Source organism: Copidosoma floridanum, unplaced genomic scaffold, assembly GCF_036245765.1.
Source record: "Copidosoma floridanum isolate Cflo_tuat_1 unplaced genomic scaffold, Cflo_Japanese_pri ptg000011l, whole genome shotgun sequence".
Taxonomy (NCBI): Eukaryota; Metazoa; Arthropoda; class Insecta; order Hymenoptera; family Encyrtidae; genus Copidosoma; species Copidosoma floridanum.
The window spans coordinates 10,337,268-10,357,887 of record NW_028321888.1 but is presented as its reverse complement, the minus strand read 5'-3'; the positions used below and the strand labels follow the sequence as shown (position 1 = coordinate 10,357,887).

The 20,620-nt window shown below is 37.7% G+C and overlaps 3 protein-coding genes across 4 annotated transcripts in view; 1 reads left to right on the top strand and 2 right to left on the bottom strand.

Moving 5' to 3' along the window:
- Positions 1-1,234: 1,234 nt before the first annotated feature.
- Positions 1,235-2,274, bottom strand: LOC106639728 (protein C10). Its single transcript, XM_014353484.2, has 3 exons — positions 1,858-2,274; positions 1,596-1,775; positions 1,235-1,504 (listed from the first exon to the last, which is right to left on the bottom strand). The coding sequence occupies exons 1-3, from the start codon at positions 1,886-1,888 to the stop codon at positions 1,371-1,373; spliced, it is 345 nt and encodes a 114-aa protein (XP_014208970.1). The 5' UTR covers positions 1,889-2,274; the 3' UTR covers positions 1,235-1,370.
- Positions 2,275-2,678: 404 nt separating this feature from the next.
- On the bottom strand, positions 2,679-4,037 carry mRpS23 (mitochondrial ribosomal protein S23). The gene is made up of 4 exons (XM_014353507.2): positions 3,857-4,037; positions 3,556-3,717; positions 3,375-3,480; positions 2,679-3,296 (listed from the first exon to the last, which is right to left on the bottom strand). The coding sequence occupies exons 1-4, from the start codon at positions 3,898-3,900 to the stop codon at positions 3,000-3,002; spliced, it is 609 nt and encodes a 202-aa protein (XP_014208993.2). The 5' UTR covers positions 3,901-4,037; the 3' UTR covers positions 2,679-2,999.
- Positions 2,723-20,620, top strand: part of LOC106639730 (protein Wnt-4) — a 130,134-nt gene continuing 112,236 nt past the window's right edge. Inside the window, exon 1 of one of the 2 annotated variants that reach the window (XM_089590014.1) lies at positions 2,723-2,865. In XM_089590014.1, the coding sequence (XP_089446140.1) occupies positions 2,861-2,865 (5 nt within the window). In that variant the 5' untranslated portion in view covers positions 2,723-2,860. Of the gene's footprint in view, positions 2,866-19,313; positions 19,398-20,620 lie in introns of those variants that run through there. The other variant, XM_089590013.1, reaches the window with a different exon arrangement.

Genomic DNA, 20,620 nt, shown 5'->3' with positions numbered 1-20,620 from the left:
AGGTGGAAAAATTTTTTTTTCATTTTCTCTAACGGGCTTATTTATTGAAGGAATGCAAAGTTTTATGAATACACATTATTGATTATAGAAAAGTAAAAAAAAAATGAGATTAACATCATGGGTATTTATAGGCAAAAATTAATGATCTGCTGTAATTTATTGGACGGTAAATTTAAAATAATTTAAAATAAATACTGCCATTCTTAGGCTTGTCACACTTCATGAAATCAATGAATAAAAAAATTTATCATTCGCAATTAATGTTAACTAAATAAATTATCGAATATTGAAAGTATCAATTTTAAAAATTTTATCATGCAATTCGTAAATTTTTCTTTATTTAGACTTTCGTGTACAAAATAACGACTTACATTTTTCACACAAAAAAGTGTGATTGCCAGTATAGGTCCTTTAAATACTAAATATGGAATTATTACTTTCCACTATTTTTGGTCATTTTGCATTATATTTTTACAAAGAACTACTGGTAAAAAATTTTTTTTTAAAACTACAACTTTTATATCAAACACACAAAATATTGTGGAATGTCATTAGCTCATTTGTATAGTACTTGTCTATTGAAAAAACTTATTTAACACAATCAGTGATGACACACTAATGACTTTATAAAATAAAATGAAAGTAGTTTGAAATTGATTTTTTTTTGTTGCATACCGTTTTCTTTTCAGAACCAAATATGTGAAATATGTTTTAGCCAAAAACTATTTTTTTTAAATATCAATCATAAATTTTTTAGTTATTAAATTATGCATAAAAATGTTTTTTTCTTTCAAAAATATAGTGGTAATAAAAGTCTTTCTTTGTAAAATCGTTTAAAAGGTCTAAAACAACCACTGCAGTCTTAATTTCATAGAAACAGGTGGATCGAGTTTATTTAAAAGTTTGCAACTCAGTGCTTGCAAAGTTTGATCCAGTAAAGTATCAAATTTATGTATGAAAACAATGCCAATTATAGTCCGGATGAATGACAACTTGCTCAAATAGTCTATGTACATGTTTGTAGGCATGCATGTACACACAAATAGTGGATTACACAAACAATATCTATTTTTTCTAACCCACAAACCTATTTTTGTAGCCTCCATATATTAACTTCACAAAGAGATACACTTTTTGCTCTGCTGTTATACATACAAGGCACTTTTGTGTAACAGTCATGCCTATGAACTACTAAATTGTATAAAAAAAAAAAAGACAAAGTAAAATGAAAAATGGTTGTATACTATACATGAAATAAATTTAATCCAACTTTTCAAGCACGAAAATTTGCATTAAATTCACTCTTTACGTACATTATTAGTAATCAGCCTTATGAGATTTCAATTTAAAAAAAATGAAGTATCAAAAGTTCACAACGAGGCATCTGTTGAAGAATTAACAGGTGCACTTGGAAGAAAATATGATCTAACTTGGGCATTCAACTTTGCCACTTCGGGGTCTTCTTTCTCCAAAGACCTGATCAACTGTGCGAATTGCACTGTACCTAAAATATAAAATCACAATTTCAAAATCCTGGAAAAATTCATTAAACGCAACTGTCTTTGTAAAAGGATGTTTCGTATTGTAAAAATTACCCTCTCTTCCCTCCGGAAAGCCGTATTTTTTAATTACTTCCATTTGTATCTGCATGACAGTAGGAAAGACAAACTGCATTGTTTTAAGCATTTCATTGCCGGAATTATCTTTACTCGCAGCGTTCAACTTTTGTACATTTTCTGGTGCTTCCAGAGCCGTAAGAACATCTGACAGGGCAGCTGCATTAAAAAGAAAAATCCATAATGAATTCAATATAAATTCAAGATATTTGGATCGAGACATTGGAATATTATAATTCACCTTTCGCTGCTTCTGCTGTGAAATTTGACATTTCAGATGCTTGTCAAGTGTACTTGGAAGTATTTTTTCTTTCACTCCATTTTTGTCTTGTTACTGTTACAAAAATAATTGTTATGTGTCACATAAAAACACATGCAAGAGTCAAAAAAACGTAACTACAAAATAAGTACACACAATACAAGAAGGTTTTGACAGTCGAAGCATATAGTCCAAGTCGACGCTAGCGCCCTCAACTATCAAACTATCCACGATGCACGATCGGCACGATCCAGAATATTATTTTCTCAAGGAAGTGCTGAAGAAACATGGTGAATCCCCAACGTTCAACTGTTTTATTATTATTCTCCTTCTTCATGGGAACTGCTAATCCATGTACTTAATTCACGCTAATCAGTTTCCACGTATACTCTTATTGAGCACAAGAATTAATCAAAAATTTGATCAAGTTTATTTGTGGTTTTCTTACTCCGCAACCGTAAATTGAAATTAAGATTGGAGTTGGAGACTGCATTGTTTGACTTAACATCAGCAGTAATAATGAAACCACAATGTGTTCAAGAATATTTAACCTTTTTTATGTATACAATATACAAGTTCCTTCTGAGAAGCACAAAGTGAACGTTAACATTGTGAAATCGTTTGCAGGACATTGAAACTGATGAAGAAAACATTTCAAAATACTTTACTCAAATGACTTGTGGACAAGCAATCAAAGCGTTGTCAGGAATTAGTTTTTTATCATTAAATTCAATAAATTGAAAGACATCTCGAGATCAGAAAAAATACTCTCAGACTTGATAAGCAATGATTGTTGATGCTGGATGATACCATATGAGCTGTAGCATGTTAAGATAAACATCGTAGGTATAGTTGCATTGAAATAATTGTGCTAAATGAAACACTGGATCTTGTACAAGAAATGTAATGGAGGTGACATATACAACGAAGAATTTTTATTTGGATAAAAACTTAATCATGTCTATTGATCGGGAATCTTTAGAATATGAGGTAAGTCGTTTTAATGCATTTTACATATATTCGTTAGTTGATATTATAAAATATGAAAGGTCTCGGATTGTAAAGAAAACTTTATTTCGTGTAAACTTATGATAACTTAAAATTATATAACAATACGTGTCTAATTAGGGTTTGTCAACGGGATTATCTTCCTTTCCCATCATTATTTTATCAAGTCTAAGCCTAATTGGCTTGATTTTTGTTTCATCTTCAACTGATTCTGTTGCGACTTGTGATTTAGAATTAGTACTTGTACTTTGTTCACTTGTTTTGCTCGTCCTCGCGTATTTTGTTGCAGTAACTTGATATTCTCCTGGATGCTTTGATAGGTCTCCTGTTTCTTTCTGAGGTTTTTCAGTTTTAAACTTATTTAAAAATTCTGTAACTGCTTTATCATATAATTGATCTGCGGGTACATTTTCCTGTAATGAAAAAAAAAAAAAAATACTTCATGCCTTGATCACAAATTTAACTCCTACAATAAACGAATTAACACTTACTTTTTCTAACTGCCTATAAATTGTAAGAAAGTGCTCAGTCTTAGATACCGATGTTTCGTCCATTAAATTAACCATAGAATACTGTTTGTATTCCTTGTGAAACTTACTAAAAGTGAAAATACTTATACATCTGAATGTTTATATAATAGCTGTTTTAAAAAGATATAAAAATTGGTCTTACGCTCTGATTACATCTTCGGAATAGAAAATTTGCCTTAATAAAACATTCGGAGTTTTTCTGTCATAAGATGGCTCATACTTTGGAGGAAAAGCTTTGTAGATATCTAACCACACCGGCTTAGTTTCTTCTTTCATTACTCCGGTTTTTATAAGAGCACACACTCTGAATTTTATAAAAATAAATACTTGTCACAATATGATGGCATCAATATTGTTCATCAAATCTTCATTACTTTTTTTAACTGTTCTCTGTTAAGTTTAATAATATAACAGAGAAAGGACTAAATTAGTGAGATTTTTACCTGGAATAAATTGTCCCAACTTTTTCCAATCGACTTTGAGCCATTTTGTGGATACTTATACACTATTCAATAATTATAATTATTAACGATTGAAATTTTTGATTTTAAAAGCAGAAAAGAGATGTTCCCGGGGTTAATGCTTTTGAATATTGTGTAAAAAATTGAATATTGTCAAAAAATAAAGAAGGTACATTTGAGATGTTGAAAATCAAACTAGAAACTCTAAACCCAATGTCATTGTCCTAGGTTAAAAGGGTCGATATACATCGATGTTTAGCAACATCGATATGTCGAATTGAAACTATCGATAGTTTTCATAGATGTGTTTTGACTTGACCCAGGGTTGTTAAAACAACCCGACTTTTGATACACATGTCCGTATCAGGTCGAATAAGTGGATTAAGTTGATAATCGCTTCGGCAGGTCCTGTTCACTAGCGAAGCCTTATTTTGTGTTAATTATTAATCTTACGTAAGAGATATGAGTAGCAGAGAAAAACTACCTAAATTTGTTTATAGCAGGTCGTGCAGTGAATAAAAGCTAATGGTTAAAATAAAAATAAATATAAGAATTGTTTGTTTTACACAAAAATAAGATAAAGTGCAATGTGTGTACGTGCGTAGAGCACGAAGGCTTGACAACGTCTGAAGGTCTGAGTCGGTATTCGGCAAGCCGAGTACAGTGATGAGTAAAATATAAATAGGGTTGGCGGCCGCTGCAACTGATGTCTCTGTCATACAATCGGTAATAGTGAGCTTCGAGAGAGTGAGAAGCTGAAGAGACAATGTCCGCCATTTGAGGCTCATGGGGAAAGGCGTGAGCTTGAAAAGGTATCATTTAGCATATGTATACGTTACGATATACATTTGTGTTTTTTTTTTTTTTTTTAGTGCTCTACGTCCGGCTCCTTTAATAAGGGCACTACTATGGGCACTTAGCACTTGGGAGAAGGAAAGGAAGAGGGATGGGAGGCCTCCCATTACTGGAAGGGGGGGTAGGGGGAAATAAGGCAATTTTTCTGCGAGAAGGTCGCCTATCCCCTCCTCGAGGAGCATTGCGTGGTGAAAAAGCACATGTGAAAAATCACAGAGGTACTTGCCCGAATAGTCGCACTGGCCGGAAATCGAACCGCGGTATCCCGTGTGCCAATCCACGACCTATAGCCGACTGAGCCACCGCGCGCTCACGATATACATATATATATGTATGGATATATACATATATACAAGTATATGACTAAAGTCCCCAGAAGCCTCAAATGGCGGTCGACCAATCACAAACGGTCCCAAGGTTATCTGCTCACTCTCTCGAAGCTCACTAAAATCGATAAAAGCGCTTACAGTCTTTAACACGTAAAGTGCATATACAAAAGATAATTAAGGTAGATCATCACATGTGTACTATCTGATTGCGTGATATCAGACCATCAGACCTACAAACATCCGGTCATGACGCTGCCATAGCACAAGTACTTAACCTGTGTCTTTTCATACATAATCATCTTTTCGATAACTAATACCAAAATATTACCTGTTACACCCAAATTTTTTCGATATCATTGAGAAGCTTATGATTTCTAATTTCAATTCCTAATTTTATACAAAGAGTTAAGGTATATTTTGGAAAATATCGTAGCATTTTTAATCAGTATTGTATGGCCTTCCGTAAAAGCCCAAGTTGAACATAAATTTACAAAAGATTTGTTTAAAAAAAATTATATATATAATTCCTTTAAGTTTCGTTGATACTTAAGTTATTATGATTGCCTTGTTCGAGGATATTTAACATGTAGTACGTAGCACCCTTTCTCACCGCCAGATGACATCACAGTTCAGAGATTTTACAGACAAAAAGAAAAACTTTCAAAAGGCACGCGATACGACTCGCCGCCGACGCCTCCTTCCCTATTCGTCAGGATACGCAACTATTAGCACCGAAGAGTTCTTACAAAAGTAAGTAAATGTAACCTCTACCATTTTACGTGTTCAAAAGAAAACCGCGAAAATTTAGCCCCATTCTACAATGTAAAAAAGCATCATGCGGCAATAACTGGAACTAAAACCTCTCCCTCTCGTCTCATGATGAATTACCAACCTCGATCCTTCATTCCTTTTGTGGCGCCGGTTTACGTCGCAGTTCAGATGGACCCCAAAAAAATCCTAGAGGATAGGCGGCCACGCATCCAGGAAAAACTGGAAGCTATTGAGTAAAGAGTTATGGAACTTGACGAAAATTCCCAGGACTTGCAGGAGGATCAACTAAATTATGAGGGTAAGACTCCTTTTTAGTCTTTCTTTTCCGTTTTCTGTTGCAGATTATACGAGTGCTACAATCTCGCGTGGTTTCCGGTTAACCTAATTGTTTTGTGCGCATGCAGTCGTGCTGCTTACTTATTGGCTGCGTTCCAGGGGTTGAGCATTTTGAATTTTCTCCGCTCAGCGGCTTATGGTTTAAGGCTTACGGCCTGATTTCTCTTCAACTTTCATGTTGAGAATTGCTCTCGGCTAATCAAGGGCTTATATATGCCTGTTACATATGTCTTGGCAATTGTTACGGATCAGGCCAAACAGGTAGAAGGGGAAAATCCTGTACCGATCCTAGGGTTGGATGTGGAGACTGAAGAGGAGGGGTCTGCTGAAGAGAAGGAGGATGTCTCGGTATTCCTGGGTATTCCTAGGAGATGCAAGAGTCAAGGAAGTCAGTAGCCTACTTGATCTGAGCCCCGTGGTGGCGCTTAAGGTGCTAGAATGGACCTCTTTTGGCTTGGATAAGAAGGAGAAGGAAGAAATCCTACTGGGCGTGTCTCTTAAAGGCAAAGCAAGCTGCCTCTGCTAAATGAGGAGATAGTGGCAAGCCTTCAACCAAAGTACCTTTCGAAAGATAACCATTTTCGACACAAGCAATCCCTCGCAGCCGCTTCGATTTCGACAAACGTCGCGACGTTTGCTCAAAGTATATAAGAATTGAGCCCAACACCTCATAGAACTCGGCTTTTATTCTATATTTCTCACTCGATCAAGCTCTCTTCGGATTTATATTATCAGCTCACCGAGTCGAGGAAGCTATGCATAGTCGGCAGATTCGACGAGAAAAAAATGTGAAGGCCACCAAGACCACCTCCTGGTTGTTTGGGGATAACGTGAAGATGCTTGTCAAGAATACGAGGTCTTTGGAGAAGATTACTGAGGAACTTTTACCAAAACCTAAATAGCCAATAAAACAAGCTAATCAAGGTCATTTAAACTGGAAAAGCTTCCCTGCTGGCAGAGAGGTCAAGAGGGGGGGGGGCTACAGAAGCCAACAAAGAAAGCACAGTGAACTGTGCGAACGACTTGCATCCAGCAAAAAAAAAAAAATACCAAAAATTGCGGAATCGTTTGCAGGTTTTGCAATTGCCATGCAAAAAATTGTCAGACTGTTATTTTTTTGTAAAAAAAATAAAATGTAGTACGTCCTGCGAGAATCTAATAAAACTATTATTTCGCCTCAACGGTAGAGTTTCTACTATTAAAATTATCACCAGTCGTTTGCAATTTAATTTCCAGTGCGTGTAAGGATCGCAAAATAGTCGAATTAGTTATATTTATTAAATAAATAATTATATTTATATACGAGAGTAAGTCAAGTCATCTTACTCCCACCCCAGGCCAGGGCGCATGCGCACTACACTCGAAATACCAGCGATGGGATATAGTTCCGGCCAGATTTAGGAATTCTCTAGGACCCAACCTCTCTGACGTGGGAAATCACTAGATCAAAAAAAAAATAGTACCGAAGGTGACGCGCGAGATTCAAATAAGGTCCAATAACTCAAGCATCCATCACCTGATGACCCGGGGCGCTAACTGACAACTCTGTTAGATAAATAATTATTAATAAAACACAAGCGCCTATCACCCAATAACCCGGGGCGCTTACTGGCCACTCTTTTAAATAAATAATTATAAATAACACAAGCGCCTGTCACCTGATGACCTAGGGTACTTACTGGCAACTCTGTTGAATAAATAATTATTAATAAATAACACAAGCGCCTATCACCTGACGACCCGGGGCGCTTACTGGCTACTTCGTTAAATAAATAATTAATCATAACACAAGCGCCTATCACCCAATAACCCGGGGCGCTTACTGGCCGCGCTTTTAAATAAATAATTATTAATAAATAACACAATAATTATTCATAAATATGTCAAGCACCGTCTTCCTGATGATCCAGGACACTTATTTGCAACACTATTAAATGATAAAAAGTTGATCGATAACATATTAAACATATCACAATTTCGATTGCTTATCTAGTACGACAAAGATCTTTTTAATTGGCGCTCTTGTAATTACTTGATAATTTAGTACTCAATAGTAGCCAGTAAGCGCCCCGGGGTATTAGGTGATAGGCGCTTGTGTTATTTATTAATAATTATTTGCTTAAAAGAGTGGCCAGTAAGCGCCCCGGGTTATTAGGTGATAGGCGCTTGTGTTGTTAATAATTATTTAATTAACAGAGTGGCCAGTAGGCGCCCCGGGTCATTGGGTGATAGGCGCTTGTGTTGTTAATAATTATTTATTTAAAAGAGTGGCCAGTAAGCGCCCCGGGTCATTGGGTGATAGGCGCTTGTGTTATTGGACCTTATTTGAATCTCGCGCGTCACCTTCGGTACTATTTTTTTTTTGATCTAGTGATTTTCCACGGCAGAGAGGTTGGGTCCTAGAGAATTCCCAAATCTGGCCGGAACTGGCGGAACTATATCCCATCGCTGATTAACTGACGTATTTCGAGTGTAGTGCGCATGCGCCCTGGCCTGGGGTGGGAGTAAGATGACTCGACTTACTCTCGTATATAAATATAATTATTTATTCAATAAATATAACTAATTCGACTATTTTGCGATCCTTACACGCACTGGAAATTAAATTGCAAACGACTGGTGATAATTTTAATAGTAGAAACTCTACCGTTGAGGCGAAATAATAGTTTTATTAGATTCTCGCAGGACGTACTACATTTTTTTTTTTTACAAAAAAATAATACTCTGACAATTTTTTGCATGGCAATTGCAAAACCTGCAAACGATTCCGCAATTTTTGGTATTTTTTTTTTTTTTCTGGATGCAAGTCGTTCGCACAGTTCACTGTGCTAACAAAGAAGCCCAACCACCTCTTGCCCATACAACAGGCCGTACAGTCATAGGACGAGACATGATGTCGGCTAGAGATCGAGCCTATCGTGATGCCCGGCATTCAGGACTGCTGACAGAAATAGAGCAATATCGCCGCCTCCACAACGGAGTCTCAAACAGCCTTTCCACCGCTAAAAATTCATATGTCGCTTAACTCATTGACTCATCCATTAATCCCAAAGACAAATGGTCCGCTCCTTGCAAACTAAACTTCACCGATCCCACACCACCATCGCCTACACAGTTCTTCCCCCCAAATACCCTCATAAATGCTTATTCTTCTGTTACAACCTCAGCATCACCACTAACCTCAAACGATATCAACCAAGTATTTAATAGTATATCTCCACTCAACTCCTCTGCTCCTCTTTTTAGCTTTAAGACAACTTCTTCAGACGAAATTCATTAAGCAATCCTCTCATCCACGTCCAAGGCAATGGGTCACGATGGTATGTCCAACAAAATGTTATGTATCGCTCTCCTTGTTATCTTACCATTTCTCACTTTTCTATTCAATAGTTTCATACAGCACTCACATTTTCCTTCATTGTGGAAGAGGGCCCTCCTCCTCCCTCTGACCAAAGTGCGTCAAATTACCACCCCCTCTGACACTCGCCCTATAGCCTCTCTTTGTGAAATCTCCAAAGCCTTTGAAAGAATTCTTTTTCGACAACTCTGAGATCACATCTCAGACAACAATTTACTAGACCCGCGTCAATCGGGCTTCAGGAGGGGATGCAACACTCAAACCGTCCTTTTTGGCGTGACTGAGGACATACGGGAGTCGATAAATCGTCGTGAGGTCACCATTCTGGTCCTACTTGACTTTTCAAAAGCCTCTTCGATACAGTCCCCCACCTGAGGCTACTAAAGAAACTCCGACACTTCAACCTCTCCAACAGTGTTATAACTCTCCTCCACAGCTACCTTCTTAATCGCTATCAGGCTGTAGGGGTGGGGGGGTGCCATCTCTGACTGGCACTCTGCTCCCGCAGGCGTCCCTCAGGGCAGCGTCCTCGACCCTCTCCTTTTACGATATTCGTTTATACTCTACTGAACGCAACTCTTGTGCAAGTCGTGCTCAAGAAACAAACGCACTCGTCTGACGCAAGTCTGCTAGAAATCTGTTGTGAGGGTGCATTCGACTTCTGCACTCTACTAAACGAAAGTCTTGAGCAATTCTTTCGCAAGAAGTCATCGTACTTGTCTGTCGAAAGTCTGCCGCACATCTGCGGAATCAGACACTATGTAAGTCGTTCGAAAGTTCTCCAACGGCATAAACTTTGTGTGAGAATTACGAGAAACTTGCGTTTATGATGCTTCCAGAGATCCGAGGAGTGTAAGAGGAATTGTGATCGTCTGGTTACACTTTTTCTTTCCCTCTAGATTTTATTATCAATTGGAGTAAGAGCGCCCTGATTCCTGTGTAGAAGATCAAATTTTTTGGTCTGCTTTTTATGTCTAACTCTCGGATTATGCAAGTGTCTCTCCCTTCGGCCAAGAGGTTGAAGATTCGAAAATGCAGCGAGCGGCTAATTGGTAGTGGTAAGACTAACTTGCAAGACTTGTCTGTTGTCACTGGAATTTTAGTAGCAGCTTGTCTGGCTGTGGCCTACGATTGTTTGTTCTGCAAGGAGCTCGAGTGGCTGAAGCAAGAGGCACTAGCTGCGCATGGATACCTTCGGACTGTTCCAATAACGTTTCCGAAGGGGGCTATAGAGGAGTTATCATGGTGGCTCTCTCAAATCGCATCCACATCCAACAAGATTAGAGATTCGGTATTCGATCTAACTTTTTGTTCAGATGCTTCGACGTCAGGTTGGGGAGCAACCTGCAGTGATGTGGAGGCTCATGGGTTCTGGTTAGCAGAGGAAAGACTCAAACACATTAATTTTTTTAGATATTCAAGCCACCTGTCTGGCTGTAAAGAGTTTTGTCTTGTCGTCGTTTAATAAGCAAATTCTACGAAGAAAAAATAATTTAATAGCGTTAGCTTATATTAATAAAATGGAAGGAATCGAGCACCAGGAGCTATATGATTTTTACCGAGAGGCTATGGATGTGGTGTATAAGAAGAAATATTTGGGTCTTTGCAGAATACATAGCTTTGAAAGAAAATCCAGCAGACCAGGGTTCTAGGATTTCGAACATTGACACTGAATGGGAGATTAATGATTCTGTTTTTAAGGTCATTTGTACGCAGTTTGGACGACCATTCATGAATCTCTTCGCGACTAGAGTCAACTGTAAGTTTGCTAGGTTCTGTTCTTGTGAGAGACATCCGGAAGCATGGGCGATAAACGCCTTCACAATTCCTTGGGTCCAGGAGTTTTGGTACGCCTTCCCTTCCTTTGCACTGATTGCTAAGACCCTTTAAGATAAGAGACGAAGGTGCCATGGGTATCTTGCTCGTTCCGTTGTGGCCAACTCAGCCTTAGTTTTCGGAATTTAAACGCCTTCTAGTGGGAGAGCCTCTAGTCTTTCATCCATCTGAAGACTTATTCTTTTTCCCTTGCAGAAGAATTATTCATCCATTGGCGCGAGGCCTTACACTGGTTGTAGGGCTTCTATCAGGACAGCTTTCGTGCGGAGGAGGCTAGGTCCAGATACAGTCGAAGTTATACTGTCTTCAATTTCGGAGAATACCGTCAAACAGTACAACACAGCTCCTAGATTCGATTCTGATGGGATTTCTGTCAGAAGGAAGAGAAGGACCTGTTCTCAGCCGAGACTATAAACACAGTGCTCGCGTGTCAAACCACAAAATTTAAAGAAGGTGCAGTCTACGGAACTTTTGACACACTGAGGGCTGCTATCTCTCTCATAAACTTGCAAACGCACCCCAATGATGAGCTGCTGTCCAGATTTTTTAAGGGGGTGTTCAGGGTTAGACCTACAGCTCTCAAGTATTCGACCACCTGGGACCCCAGTGCAGTCCTTTCTTTAATGGAGTCTTGGTATCCTCTTGATAACTTAGACCTGAGAACCTTAAGCCTGAAGCTAGTTATGCTTCTGTCCCTCGCATCCGCATTCAGGGTGCAGCCGCTGATATTGATTAAGTTAGATAATATCGAAGAGAAGGGTGGGAGACTAGAGATACGGATACCGGATTTGACTAAAACCTTCAAACCAGGGGCCAAGCAGCCTTACGCCTATTTTCCTTGTTTTAAAAAGCCAGCCTTATGTATCGTGTCAACGTTGCGTTCCCAGCAAACATTTTGTTTGAAGATTTCTTATGGATGTCTTCTAGGCGGCGAATGACCACCTGAAAGGCATCTTTGATGTCGTAAAACCAAAAGACGTCTTTCAGATGGACATTCGACGCCTAGAAGACATCTATAAGAAATCTTTAAACAAAATGTTTGCTGGATTGTTACATTCTCAAAATAAAAGATCTTAGAGGATCGTCAAATCAGCTCTTAGTGTCCTAAGTACCATGAACCCTACAAACCAGTTAGTGGCAACACTATTAGTCGCTGGTTCAAGACAGTCTTAGGTGAGGTAGGTGTTGAGGGCCAGTACACTGCCCATTCAACGAGACACGCCTCCACGTCGAAAGCTTTAGCTCAAGGTGTGAGTATAGATGTCATCAAGGAAGCAGCAGGTTAGTCAGAGAATTCGAACACCTTCCTGAGGTTCTACAACAGGTCTTCGAACAAACGTGAGTTATGTTCGCATCGTCGGTCTTGGACTCTTGAGAGTCCTGAGTTACTTTTGTTCCTATCCTATATACTATTAGATCATCGGTTATGATCACCTCTTATGTTTAAATGTGATTCAGCTGATTTATGGGTAGTGGCAAGGCCTTGCATGTATTATCTTAAATAAATAAAATCTGCTCTTAATGAAGAGGGTCAGTTTTATATTTTAATTTACCTGTAAATTAGCTCTGAACATCTACATGTTAAATATCCTCGAACAAGGCAATGAAGTATAATTCTTTATTAAACGAACTTCTAGTGAAGTTCAATCAAAAGTAACTTGTTCGAAAATATTATATTTTCCTCCTTTGTTTTTTTGAACCTTGTTCTTCCCCACCCAATTAATTTATGAGCTTTAAACTCAATGAAGGATCGAGGTTGGTGATAGAAAAGGAGACGTCGGTGTCGAGTTGTACCACGCGCCTCTTGAAATTTTTTTTTTTCAGTAAAATCTCTGAACTGTGGTGTCATCTAGCGGTGAGAAATGGTACTACATTTTAAACATTTTCAAACAAGTTACTTGTATAATTTTAATTGAACTTCACTAGAAGTTCGTTTAATCAACAATTATATTACAAGGATAAGATTTGGGTATTAGGCTCATTTACAGTTGTAACGCACTGACGTAAGTTATATATCTTATTAATAAGAATAATGATAGGAATTAATGCAATATATTTATAGTCATAAAAGTAATATAATTATAGTAATAAGAGCTTTGTTCATAACATATTTACGAAATATTCATTGAACATTTAAGCCTAAATATTAGAATCATTGAATAGTACTTTTAGTGATATTCTTTGGTTGCCCACGTACTTATTTTCAAAGGCGTAGGCATCACAATAACCAATCGATGACATCAGTAGTATTTTCATTGTCTCTAGAAGAAATAGTATTGTTGTGGTGTCCGCGAGTAACGACGAGATAGCGTGGTATTCAAATAATAATTTATTATATTAAGATTATGAAGGAGTGTGTATGTATCAATTTTATAATCCTAACCAAAATATTTATTATTATGTTAAAAATCATGATTTTCTCTTTAATTAGTATGGATACAAATAAAAATCAGAGGATCATAGAATTTTCCAGTATTTGTAGTATCGAAATATATTTTTTTATCGATTTTTTAACCATTACTAAGGTATGTTATTTTTAGGTCACAAAAATTTTCCCATAATAGCCCGTGCTAATTATAAGCAAGGTCATTATTTGGCAAAGACTTAAAAATCATAGTGATATGTGTTTGAACACTTGAACTGATAATGCTGCAAATCACATCGATGCGCGATGATTCGTTAAAAGAACAAGCTAAATCCCTTTCCAGACAATGTTAAAAAAAGAAGATATTAAAAGATCCATATTACTTGTATAAGAATATTATTCAGTAATTTATGAATAACTGATGATTTAGCAATAATTTTTACAGCAATTCCGTTGCTGCAAAAAGTTTGTCCCTTCTTAATTTATACTCATATAGAAAATCAAATAGCAATCATTATAAAAAATTAAAGATAAGTATAAAAATTTCTTCAAACTACTTTCTTACTAAAATCTAAATTAGCTCTTTCTATAACCTAAATCTGAATTAGCTGTTTTTTTTTAGCTCAGTAAATAAACTGGATGATGTACAAAAGTTGACAACAAGCACCAATTTGAAAATTTTGTTCGTACGTGGTCTACTTGTAAACCCTCAACAACATTCATTGCCACCAACATCTGTTTTGGTATGGAAAATAAAAAAATTAGGAGTTTTCGCACCTCCAAATCATCCCCATAGTAAAAGTGATGAAAAATTTTAGAAATTCAAAATTTTACCTTGAAAACCGTCTCTCGGGAATTTTTGGGATCGCTGATTTCAAATCCATGGTCAAAAATCGTGTGAGGTTAGTTGCACCCTATTAAAACCACCCCTGTAAGTGACAGAAATAGGGAGATCAATAAAATTTTTAATTTTGCCTTGTAAATCATCTCTCAAGGGTTATTGGGGTTTGCTGATTACAAATTTGCGGTCAGACATCGTGTGAGGTTAGTTGCACCCCATTAAAACCACCCCTATGAGTGACAGAAATGGAGAAATTAAAATTTTAAATTTTACCTTGGAAATCATCTCTCGGGGGTTACTGGGGTTTGCTGATTACGAATCTGCAGCCAAGCATCGTGTGAGGGTGGTTTCACCTCATTAAAATCATTCCCTAGGAGTTTTATGAGGAAATTTTAAAAATAAAAAATTTTACTCTAGAAATCCTCTCTCAGGGGTTTTGGGGTCACTGGGCAATAATCTTAAGGTAGTTGTTTCCCAATGTATGGGTCAATCGTATATATAGATGTACAATACTAAGGTTATGTTCAAATATTCCGTATTCAAAATATCAGAGAGAAATGTTAATGCCTTTGCGTACACTCATACGTACATAACAATAATGGGGCTATGTAGTGTTTGCACCATTGCTCAAATGTTAAAAGAGTGATTTTTTGACGAGGATATTTTAATAACGACGTGGTAAATCGGTCTCAAATTTTTTACACATATTTTTCGACACATATTAGTTTTGCTGAAAATTTCGTACCTTTGCCATCCTCTGCAGTCAGTAACATAATTCTTGCTTATATAAAAGGAGCTCAATGCATACCTGAAACTATTTTTATACTTCCTCACGAAATTGTAATATGCCTTTTTCATCGATGGCGAGAAAATGACAGATTCAATTTCAAAACAGAAAAAATGTTGTATGCTGCTCACAAACGTGCACTAATCGTGAGCCACCTGCAAGTAATGACAGAAGGTAAAATTTTCCTATTTTTGTCACTCTTAGGGTAGACTTAGACTACGTCATCAGTGATCCCAAAAATCCTCGAGAGATTGTTTCTGAGATGAAATTTTTTATTTTGATAATTTTTTTATCACTTTTACTATTAGGGGTGATATAGGGGTCGGAAAACTACCCTAATTTTTTCATTTTCCATACCAAGGCAGATATTGGTGGTGATGAATGTTGCTGAGGGTCTACACAACACGTTCAAACAAAAATTTTTCAATTTGGTGCTTGTTGCCATCTTTTCCACGTTTTACAGTATTTTCCGTCTTTTTTATTAAATTATTTAACCAAGCGTCCATATGTTTTACTTTACATGCTTGTGATGTATATTTGAGATTATTTATATCTGTAAGTGAAGTTTTTTCTTTACGAGAATCAACTCGTCTATCTCTGATAGTATTCCCCTTCACTTTATAAATTTGTTACCCGACTTTCCTATTAAATAGTGTGCATGTTACGGAAAAGAGCCGTAGCTTGCAGATTGTTTAACCTTTTTTGTATTACTACTAGGAGAAGATGGTGAAAAAATGATCCTGTGGAATAAAACTATTCCCCTCGATTTTAGCGGCTCTACCAGCATTACGGAGTTTAAACTGCATGCAATATGCAAATATATAACTCGGTTTAAGTTCTGATATAACAATAGCGCACCATTCCCTCTCGTTCTTGCAGATATAGTTAAGAAAATGTGAAAATGATCAATTTGATCTAATGTTAGCACTTTTTTGAGTATTGTAATTTTATTTTTTGGACGATTGTCTTATTATTACAACTTAGTAGTCGAGCTTAAAAGTATGAATTCAACTAAGTTGGTTGGATGCATATATTTTAATAGTTATTTACGTAACAAGTACGGAAAAGACGATTTCCCGCACGAGTCGTGATTGACTCGCAAGAGTGGCTGGAGTTGACGGGAATGAGTGCCAGCTGAGCACACGAGTGCGTAGCACGAGTGTGATCGTAAGGCACGAGTTACCGTCACCCTACGAGTGCGAGTCTATAACACGAGTGTGGGAAATCGTCCCGCACAAGTTGCGTACAAGATTTTTCGCAATAAGTGAGAAAAATAGTAAGCATGTTGATGATTCGCAAGGAAGGTTGTGCGGGGTCCAGAGATTTTTTTTTCGTTCAAAAAAAAAAAAGAAAAGTAATTTTATGCCTCAAATATAAAAGCAGAAATTGGATAAAATTGAAATTTTATTTTAAAAAATAAACTGTGAATTACTTAAACAAAAAATTTTTCAAAGAAAACTATAACAACAAAGAAAACTATAAAAACTATAACAAATTTTGTTCAAGAACCCCACACCAACACAATGTGATTGTGGTTCCCAATTAAATGTTCTGAAATTATAATATGATATATTCGAATGGAATTAACAAAAAAGTCATAAAGAAGGAATTTTAGTTGAGAGTTGAGACTAACACCACGGAGGGTTATGATAGTTGTACGTACGCGGTATCTTAATTCGTTCCCCGCGAGATTTCTGGTATGTAGAAAAATTTTTTCCGGTGTGCGGAAAAACTTTTTCCACACACTGTGTGGAAATAGTAGTTTTCCTACGAGTTTGAAAAGTCTTTGTTTGCGAACCGAGAGGTTTGCGGCCCAAGCCGAAGGCGAGTATTAATTATTCGTAAAGGAGACTTTTTGAACGAGTATCGGAAAACTGCTTTTTTGCCCGAGGAAGTACCAGCCTCCCAAAATAACCCGAGGGCGGAAAAAACCTTTTTATCATACTACACCAAAAGTAGGAACTTTAGTTCCGCTTCGTGAGACGAAAATCCCTTCTCTCGGTGCAGCATTGATGATGACAGAATACGCACCACATTCAGAGGTTAAGAAATGCATTAGATACTATTGCCACACACCTTTTCCGCACACTGTGCAGCAAAAACCTTTTCACCATACTGCGCAGGAAGAAGGAACTTTCGTCCCTCTTCGTGGAACACAAATTTCTTCTCCTCGGCGCAGGACTGATGAAAAATGGGAGTAATATACTATTTCCACACACTTTTTCCGCACACTATGCGGGAAAATCGATTTTTCACACTAAAAATAGTGCGGAAAACACCTATTTTCCGCACACTATTGCGAAATAGTAGTTTTCCTACGAGTTTGAAAAGTCTCTATTCGAACGAGTTCCGGAAAACTGCTTTTTCGCCCGAGGAAGTACCAGCCTCCCAAAACCACCCGAGGGCGGAAAATTATATACTTCAGTCTGTTAGTCGAAATGGCCCTTATATTTGGAGTAAAATAATGGATTCGTCGTAATGTGAACCGTAAAAAGCAGATTTCTAATATCCATTGTGAAGAAAATTTTTAGATTTCTTGTTATGTAAGAGATTTTTCAAGATGGACATCAAAAGCCTATGTTTGCTACGTATTAAGAGATTTGAGGGATAATATTGTCTTACATATCCTTGAGTATTTTGTGATGCAAGTTAAAACAAAGAAAAGGACACCAGAATTGGCCAGAAAAGTCTATGGTAGTGTTATTGAAGAGGGAAATTAAGTGTAGTACCATATAAAACCGATGGGAAAAATGAGATCATGTTTTTCTCTTGGGGTCATTTTGTATATATCCGTGGATAAAATTCTCCTCTCGTAGTGCTTACGAAAGACAAATATAATAAATTAGACAAGAATAATATCAATACAAATTGTTGTGGAAATCGTATGGAAAATTTGTGCGTAAAGTACTTCTTTGCCATAAATTTGCAAGTTTGGTCTAAAAGGGTCACAAATGCAAAACAGCAATTCATCTGATCGCGAAAAACCACCCGCTATTAAGACCAAAAACAAGTAGGCGTACTACTACTTAAAAATCTCAGCCTGCACGTGCAAGTGCTCAAATTTGTGCGTCATTGCAAACCAAGAAAAAAAGGGGGGTTAGCCGCCAACTGCACCGTTGCTGGTGGTATAAGCATATCAACAGAACAGGAGCACCTCACGCAGCGAGAGCCGAAACGCACCCAATTATTATCCCCCGGTGAGCACGACCGGCATTACCAACCCCTCGGGGCTCGTGGGCGAATCGGCGTCCAAGCCCCGCCTCCTCCTTTCCCCGCTAGCGCGTGCGCCGTCTCCTTCTCTCAAAGGCAGGTAGAGCCGCCGTCGAGACTGACACGAGAGAGAGGTGTCCCCTGCTCACATTTCCCCGACCGCCGGCTTACTTCAGTCCGCGACTGAGCGCCACCGAGACCGTCTCGTACTTCGCAACGGCACAGCTCTCGATTTTTTCATCCCTCCGATTTTTTTTGATCCACGCGCTCGCCAATTGCCACTCGAACCCGCTCCCTGCTCATCCGTTCGGAGGGAGAACATTCAATCGTTGGCTAACCGACTCCGAGAGTGTCAAATACCTTTGGATGACAAACAGCCGAGTTCCGCCGCGTCGCGCGGAAATGTGGATTAGCTGAAAAATGTGTGATTCGCCTGGTTACTTTTGATCGTCGTCGACACAAGCCGGAGGATTTTACGGGGACCAGCTGGATCGAAGCCGAAGCGTGAAAATGTCGCGGAACCAGCTGGTCGCGCGGCAGAGTTGAAAGAGACGGACGCGTCAGAGAAGAAGGGACACTCGTTGGTCGGTTCGTCGAAATCGGAGTAAACACCGGGGTACCTAATAGTGGGCCAAGAGGTGGAAAAGGAAAAAAAAAAAAAAAAAAGAAGATACTCGGTCGTGAAAGTGTTTCCGTAGCAGCGAGGAGGGAGGACAAAGGCTTTTTAGGGGGAGCAATCAGCCGATTTCGGCAAGATGCGTCGACCGATAATTAACCTGCTCGCGCTGCTTCTGCTACTTATCGCCAACGGTAATGGGGTCCGAGCAAATTGGTGGTGAGTCGGCCTTTTTTTTTTCTTTTTTTTTTTTTACCTTCTTTTCATTTTCTTTTATTCGAGATTTCGGCTTTTTTGTGCTTTCGTCGAAACAGAGTCTTGAGAAATGGGGTCTTGGTTTACCTTTTGTACAGGTATATACCTACTCCCGAAACGGTAACGTTGTGAGCGGAAGATTGAAAAAAAAAAAAAAAAAAAAAACCAATTTACCGCCTGCTTCGAAGACAAATTCTTCTACTTTGTTTTCTATTGTTTCGTCAGAATGCTGTAATGTGCGTCTACACTGTAAATTTAAGTGTGTTAACGTATAGATTTAAAGCGTGCATGTGAATGAATTGCAGTAGCGTATAGGTACGTGATTTTCAAATAACGAAATCGATGGTACATTAACCGTTTCATAAGCTCCGGTAAATTAATTTTTTAAGTAACTGTCACGAAGATGCTATACAGCGCCAAAGTATAAATACGCTGCTGACACATACTATGTCAAGTCTATAAGTCATATATTATTATTTTACATCCTAATAGCCTTAGTAGTTTTTTCACATTAATTTTTACTCTTAAAAATTATACAACTTGATTATTGATATTGGAACGATAACTTGGCTCGTTTGGTTGGTTATCAAATGGCCATTAACGTATTTGTGATACATTTTCCAAACATATCGAAATTTGAAAAACATGCTTGTATGTTTACAGTGTCTATATATTATTTAATAACATTATCCACATTGTGAGCAAACATTAACAACATTACCCAACAAAAAAAATGCAATCAAAATTCAAAGACAGACTTTGAATAGTATGACAATTTGATCACAATGAAAAAAGGTTTCCCATTTTATTCCCATGATCGGCTCCTAATCACTTGCATTTTTGATAAAGACAATTAATAGCCATCATGCCAATCTCGTACTTAGTAATATATATGTTGATGGCATTACCACCTTCTTGAGCTAATCACGATAGACCATTCCAGCGCTTTATTCCTTTTGATTCATGACCAATCATTGGACTTTTGTTTCACCACATGTAACGACCACACCATACCGTTACCCAATTAATCAAATTGCCCATGAACTGGAAATCTACCGATCATAAATCACCGGAATCTTCAAAAATACGGATGATTCTTCGCGTAAAGCATTTTCCAGAACCGAGTCAATTATCGTTCGGTAACACGTTACCACAAAGTGACGTAAGCATGCTTTTTTTGTGTGTGC